Below are 7295 nucleotides of genomic sequence, written 5' to 3'. Positions count from 1 at the left end.
TGCAGCTGTTGCTTCTCACTTATCGAGGTTTTTCGTTGCCTTCTACCCGGTGGGGAGGGGAGGGTGGGGGGGAGAGAGAGAGAGAGGAGGAGGAGGGGGAGGGGGGTCTTGATAACTTGGTACGATGCAGGCACACAGGGTTGTTAGTGTGTGGAGAGTGTAGCACAGAAAGAAAGACAGAAAATGAGAGAGTACCGAAATAACACAAGAAGAAAAATTTACAATCTACACCGTTCGAGAAAGAGAGGAGACAGTGGTAGTAGTCGAAGTAGAGGTAGTAATGGTAGCCTACAACGATAATAAGAGTAAAGACCTGAAAAGTAAGAGAAGAAAAAAAAACGCTTGAAATAATGCACCTGCTTCTTCTTTCTGTGGTTTTGTTTTGAGGAGGTATTCTTCTCTGTGTGCGTTTTCCTTTCCTTTTTGCACAGCCTCGAAGCAGCGACCGACCAACAAGAATCACAGAGAACAGAACGAAAAAACTGCAGCAACAAATTTTTCTTTAAAAAAAGTGGCTGAAATTGAGTAAGCTATCGGTCAGACTGAAAAGACGGAGAATTGGGTCTTCGTATAAGTACAAAGAGATACGAAAAAAAGAGAGATTAGAAAGCGAAATTACAACAAGAAGGATAAGAATCAACTTTTATCCTCTCTGGGTGCTCGCTCGCACGTAAACTACGCGAAACAATAAAACGCGAGAAAAAACCAGAAGAAGTGTGAGACACCACAAGGAAAGAAGAAGAAAAACGTTAGTTAGTTACCCGTTTACGTATTGACTCCAATAGAATGCGGCGAATAACAACAGAGAGAGAGAGAGAAGCAGCTTCGCGAACGAAGTGCAGACGTGGGAAACAAAGACAAATCTGAGAAGGGGGATGAGCGGATGAACAGGCTCACCTGTAAAGAAGAAGAAAAAGGGAAAAAATCAGAACGCCGCAGAAGATGAAAATAAACAATAGCGAAATAAATTTGAAAAAAAACTGAGACGAAATGGCCAATGAAAGTAGAATAAAGAGGAAAAACGGATTTTTAAAGAAGCTCTACAAATAGATTTAACGCACTGAGAGGACGTTTGGTAAACCCAGAAGAAAGAAAAAACGTGTTAGTCAAAAGAGCTGGAGTCTTTGAGAGAAAAAAAAAGGAAGAAAGGAGGAAGAGAGGCAATATATATATAATGGGGCAGAAGATATATGGGAAACGAATAAAACTGAAAAAGAGGGCGTCGCAGGGAAAAAGAGAAACGGGGAAAAGAAATCTTTAAACCGCCGACAAAGATGGCTTAAGTCAGAGAAAACAAAAAGAATTGGGGAACGGAAAAAAAAAAGAGGGGGCGGCTACTCTCGTCTTTTTCTTTTTGCTATGGAATTCTATTGAGTTTATTGTGTCCTTCAGCCTATGAAGAAGGCCAGTAGGAAGGTGCGTATACGCGCGCGGGTGTGTGTGTAGGTGTGAGGGGGTAGTAGTGGGTATACGAGACTTTTCTTACTTTTTTTTTAGCTCTCATTAAAAAAAAAAAGAACGCGTAGGTGAGGGGGGTTTGTTGCTAGATTACTTGGCTTCGTAGGTGCAAAACAGCGTAACTTTGGCTCTTATAAGCGGGGAAAGAAAGAGGGGGGTGGGGGGGGGGGGGTTACGGGAAATGCGGAAAACACGAAAACCAAAACTTTAAAGGTAAAGAAGAAGCTGCCGCTTTGTGCGAGAGAGAGAGAGAGAGAGAGACGGAAGCAGGGCGATTAATTATACTAATAATAACAAGACGTACTAGGAAGATGGATGGAATCTACTCGACTCGTAGACGTGCGCCACAACAAAACTACAGCCAATGAATACAGAACGTTTAGGAAAACTAAAACGAAAAAGGGCACGCCGAGAAAAATTTCAAAAAAGAAGAGAGAGAATAAATCAAAATACACGAACCAAAGTTTGCGCGATACTCCAACGCAAAGTGGTACCAAAAACGAAGAGAGAAAAGAAAAGAAAACAATATGTAAAAAAAAAGAGGAAAATAATTAAACACGGAAATGGACACCAACCAGGATAATTTTCTTCTTTTTCCAAAGCAAAAACCACAGTAAAAGAAAAAGAAAAAGAGGAGCACAATAAATAGACGAAGAAGTATGTGTAAAACAAAAAGGGAGAGATTCGTAGGGTGGTGGAGTGAGGACGGAAAAGCACGCTACTTTCTCTGACCTATAACCAGCAGCGACCTGATGTTGCCAATTTTTTTTTCCGTTCTATTCCTTCTGTTGTTGGTTTTTTGTTCGTGACGCACTTGAAGGTAAATTAAGGAAAAAAAAAAAAAAAATGTAAGGGAAAATAAGCGAGCGCGAAAAGAAAGACAAAAGAGAAAGAAAAGGAAAACAACGCTTCTGAAGCCTCGTAAATTAAACCCGACCGCGTGTGAGAGAGAGAGGAGAAGAAAGGCGATGACTAGCGGCTCCGTCGTCCTTCTTTTCCTTTTCGCAGATGTTGATGCTCTTTACGGTCTCTTTTTTCTTCGGTGAGGTGCGCCGCGCTTGCTGCCTGTTCGGATACAAATTACGTGTAAAGAGGGAAAAGGAAAACAAAAGATGTTGCAGAGTTGATGTTCGGGGTGGAACTGAACTGTGCAGCCGCAAAAGGGATGCGGGAGGGGTAAGATTCCTCTTTTTTCGAATTTTGGAAGAGTCGCCCACAGTCTCGTGATGCCCACGTTCGCTTAGTTCTACAAGAAACACCACCCTTGAAACTTCAAGGGGGAGTAAAAATAAATAAAAGGAAAAGGAAGAAGATGCTAGGGGCGAATAAGCGCGAGAAGCAGATATACAGATATATATATATATGTGTGTGTTTTCTTTTTCAATAAAAAGAAGTCGTACAAGCGATTGAAGAGATGACGACAAAGAAAGGGGAAAGAGCAAACCACCACCGCGAAAAATAGAAACACAAGAGGAATATAAAGTAGGGCGTAGAACCAGGTGTGGCTAAGTGAGCAAGCACTTGCGTTACTACGAAAAAAAGGGTGTACACCGAAGAGACTTTCTTTTTTTTTATGTTTAAAGAAAAAGGAGGCTTTCCCTTGAGTAAGGTGGGTGAGAGAAGCGACCAGCTAAGTACAAACGCACGAACAAGATCACTCGAAGTGAGTACGAGGAAGTAGAAGAGTGTGAACCTTCGGCGTAGAAATGTGGAAAGAATAAATAAGAAGTGGAGGGCCACTAAGCAAAGAAAGCTATTAGGATAAGGAAGAAAAACGCAAACAGAAAAGAGGAGGGTGAAAATCTTAAAAAGGGGTCTAGGCCTTTTTGTGTTTTCCACTCACTGCTGTTTCCTTCCTATCCTTCACCTCCTAAAAAACGTCTCTTGTCTTTGCTGTTTTTTTTTTCTTTCTTTCTTCCGCAATGAATGCGCAGAAAAAATCTGTGGCACGAAGTACACGGACCTCTGCTCCTGCGTGCGGCGATACTTCTGTTCTGGTGACGTTGCTTCCTTTTATGCAGTTCTTTCTTTTTAAGCTTCTATTTTCCTTTTCTTTTTAGATGTGTATAGTGGGCTTTCTGCTGTTTCTGTTTTTGAGGACGGCCTATCGACGAGTGAAAAGCGCTAAATACTTTGGTCGACTTCCCACTGTGTGTGTGTGTGAGATAGAGATAGAGATAGGCTTTCTGTCGCCTGTCTGCTCTCCCACCCGCCACAACTGCGAAGGAAGAAGTGAAGAAGAGCGCGAGAATGTGAGACAGGAACAAACTAAACCAAAGCACACACACACACGCAGACACAGACACGCACTCGGAGAAAGACTGTGTTTAAAGGGAACAAAAAAGGAATATAATTTTTCTTCTCCAATTTATGAAAACTAAAAAAAAAAAATTAAGAAGGAAAAAGAAAGAAAAAAAACAGAGATGAAGGATAAAGAGGAAGAGTGAGAATAGCCGAAAACGAAAGGGAGGAGTTTTGTGTGTGTGTGTGTTCTTAACGTGATAAAAGGAAAAGCAAGAGAAAAAAAGGACAAGGAAAGGAGAAAGATATGAAATGAGAGATGATGATGATGATGATGAAAACAAAAACAAAAACAAAAAAAATGGACGATCGTTTTTGGCGCACAAGTGATGAACTTGAGGCACAAGAAGGTGAGACTGTACAGTGCGAGTGAGCGAAATGATGGCTGGAGTGTGCTCAATCCGTCTAGTTACACTGCACGCAAACGCCGGTCAGGTCGAAAAGCAAACGGCGGAGGAGAGAGAGAGGAGGAGGAGGAGGAGGAAAGAAATGCGCAAAGATGACGGCAACGCAAGCACAGCGGGGCATTTACATTCATCGATTCCAAGGTCAGAAGGAGAAAGAGAAAGAAAAACACAAGAGAAGGTGAGAGAAGGTGAGAGAACGGCATCGCGGGAAACAACAACAACAATAAAACAGTCCAAACAGCACAGCGCCCCTTCTCCTCTCTGAACACCAACTCTTGGATTTCAAACCGCAACCTCCCCCAACCCCATCGATACTTTGGTCCGTTGCAGGTGCTCCTCTGCACAAGAAACACCACCTTCGCGCGGATGCCGCGCAGTGACCTCTCTTTCCTTCTTCCTTCCCCTTTCAGCAGACACAGAAAACGTACACGGTGCGACCGTAAAACGAAGGAAAGGGGGAGTAGGAGGGCCTGTAGCGCACGTCCGTCATCGTAAAAAGCTTTCCAAAAACTCCTTTCATTGTCGTCGTTTTGCCGGCGTCGCCGCTGAGATGGTCAACGCTACAACTTTGTGTTCCAGTTTTCAACAATAATAACATAGTATGTGTGTAGAACAAATATCTTCGGTTACATCGACGAGGTGAATGCGAAACGCCAAAAACAAAAAAAATCAGGGGTAAAACATACATGGGAAACAGGAAAAGACCTTCAGCGCTCGTTGTTTCGAGGACAGAAGCGAAAGCAGCAGTGTTGCGCTGCACATTGTGTGTGTGTGGGTGTGCGTGTGCGTGTGCGTGTGTTCTCCCACACGCAATTTGAGTTCCGCGCACGCGGCCAGTTGCCAGCCGGCTCTCTTCAAATAAAACTATAAACGAAAAGAACTAAAAAAGCAAGCAAAGACTACACATTTGTTTTACAGTTACAATTTCATTTTTCTGTTCCTTTACAGCTCGCTCGCACCGCCGAGCAGCTCGACGTTCGGCACTCCGTCCTCCCGCTCCTTCAGGTGGGCCTCCAAAAAGTGGGCGGTGGGGCCGTGGTCCATGGGGTCTGGCATGGCCTGCACATCTTCCAGAGAAAAGACCCGATCGATGCGGCACTGCACGTACATCTCATCCAGCACGTTCACCATCTCCTGCAGGGTAATGGTGCCCTCATCAATGAGGATGGCGTGCCGGGCGTAGTAGTCGGCGAGCAGACGCGGACACACGCGCTCGAGTGGCGTCACGAACTCCGCGCTGAGAAACGCACGCACAGGGACCGCGGACTTCTCCATCGCACGATCGCGTCGCCGGCGTGGGGTCTCCGGCAGCACAGAGACGCGCTTCTTCGGCAGCCGCGCGAACTCCTTATTGAAGAGCTCCACGATCATCTTCACAAGCGAGGCGGGCAGGGAGAAAGTGTGCGGCGGGTCCGCCGGGTCCACGCTGTCGGCGGCACTCGCAGCGCTGTCCCCGTCCGCCGACGACGCGCTCGCACCGAACAGGGCAGACATGCCGCCCACGCTGAAGGTGCGCGAGCCGTCACGCAGAATCATCGGGATGTAGGTGACATCGTGGTCCTGGTAGAAGTGATAGGCGGGCTTCACCGCGCTGGGCGGGGGGACGAGGGTCGCCTTTGCGGCCTGCAGCAGGCGCTGGATCGGGATGCACAGGTGCGTCTTGCCGGAGATGATTTCACCTTCATCGGCTTTGTCTGGCGTTGTTGCTGTCGCGGAGTGTTCTACCAGCTGCACCGCCGCCTCGATCACCGCATCGGCGTCCTCGTTCGAGATCATGTAGTCCCGCAGGCGCCACCGATGGAAATCCGCCGGCAGCTCCACGTGCTGATTGCCCTTCTCACCGACGTTGTGGCGCTTCACGGCGCGCAGCAGCTGCTTCCAGTTCGCCACAATAAAAATGTACGGCTCGTCCAACGTCTTTTGTGCCATGCGGCCAATCTCGGTCTCCGTCTTGTAGTTCATGTACACGAGATGCATGAAGGTGTTGATGTGGATGGTGTTGTCGGACCGCTTGATGGGCTTCCGCTTGGCGATGCGCTCAATGAACTGCTCCTGCACCACCGGGTAGGGGCAGTTGAGAACAAGCGACTTCAGCAGCACCCAGCCCGTACCGTCGGCGTCCATGTAGTTGAACAAGTTCTTCATGCGGAAGTAGCGGTCCTCGTAGTAGTGCAGGACGCTCTCCAGGTTGTGCTCACCGAGTTTCTCAATGATACCAGCCACATTTGCGCCGACGTGGGTGTTGTACACGTCGAAGAGCACCATGTTTGGGTTGCCGCGCATGACGCTGATGATGTGCGGCGCGCTGTACACCGTGACGAGCTCGTTGTCGCTGATGTCCACATACCGTAGCGAGGGGTGATTTTGCAGGATGAGGCACAGCTCAGCCACAAACTCATCCGACACGCCGCAGGAGCGGAGGTTCAGCTTCCGCATCGAGGTGCTGACGGTGATGATGGGCAGCAGGGCCATGCAACCCTTCGTGCCGAGGAGACTCTTCTCGAGCTCCAGGCTGTGCAGGTGATGCCACGCGTTCTGCTTCACGGGTAGGGCGGCGTAGACGTCCCGCTGCATATGGACACCGAGCTCCTCGCAGACCTGCTTGTAGCTGTCGCGCGGTGACTTCCGCTCGAAACGCGCCAGCGTCTCATCTACCAGCGCCATTGTCGTCATCTTCGCTGCAAACTCGGTGGTGGTTGGGGTTTGTGATAGTAACTATAAATAGAAAAAACAAAGAAGAGCAACGTAAGGCGATAGAATGGTGCTCTGAGAGGGGAGGAAGAGAACACATACAAGTAAGGATACGGCAGAGGGAGGGGAAAAGAAGCCTCTACCACAGTCATATTTCCTCCTTCTCTTGTGGCCAGCAGCACGTTGCACCTATACATGACGAAGAAAAAGATGTGCCACACGGGTGCCATTTACCAGCGCGTGACACACTCTGTGTCAGTGTCGGTGAAGCTGAAATGGGCGACACTGCTGACGAGAGCAAGTCATCCACCGTGCCTAGCACCTCTTCTTCATATATATATATATATAAGAGTGTAGTAGCTTTACCATTCTCTTTCGTGAGTTTCAGCGTCCAGTGCGTGTGTGTATGTATGTGTACCCCATTGGAAACCTGCGACG

General features: G+C 47.5%; 1 protein-coding gene across 2 annotated transcripts; it reads right to left on the bottom strand.

Moving 5' to 3' along the window:
* Window positions 1-5108: 5108 nt before the first annotated feature.
* On the bottom strand, window positions 5109-6934 carry ABB37_05717 (hypothetical protein; the record flags this gene model as incomplete). Of its 2 annotated transcripts, none has more annotated exons than XM_015803849.1 (1): window positions 5109-6934. In XM_015803849.1, exon 1 carries the CDS (start codon window positions 6837-6839, stop codon window positions 5109-5111), a length of 1731 nt encoding a protein of 576 aa, XP_015657674.1. In that variant the 5' UTR covers window positions 6840-6934. The 2 variants fall into 2 exon arrangements, with proteins under 2 accessions (XP_015657674.1, XP_015657675.1); XM_015803850.1 differs by having other exon boundaries at window positions 5109-6883.
* Between the last annotated feature and the right edge of the window lie 361 nt (window positions 6935-7295).

Source organism: Leptomonas pyrrhocoris (genome assembly GCF_001293395.1).
Source record: "Leptomonas pyrrhocoris isolate H10 chromosome Unknown, whole genome shotgun sequence".
Classification (NCBI taxonomy): domain Eukaryota; phylum Euglenozoa; class Kinetoplastea; order Trypanosomatida; family Trypanosomatidae; genus Leptomonas; species Leptomonas pyrrhocoris.
The sequence above is the reverse complement of the archived record's forward strand: the minus strand, read 5'-3'. Positions and strand labels throughout refer to the sequence as shown.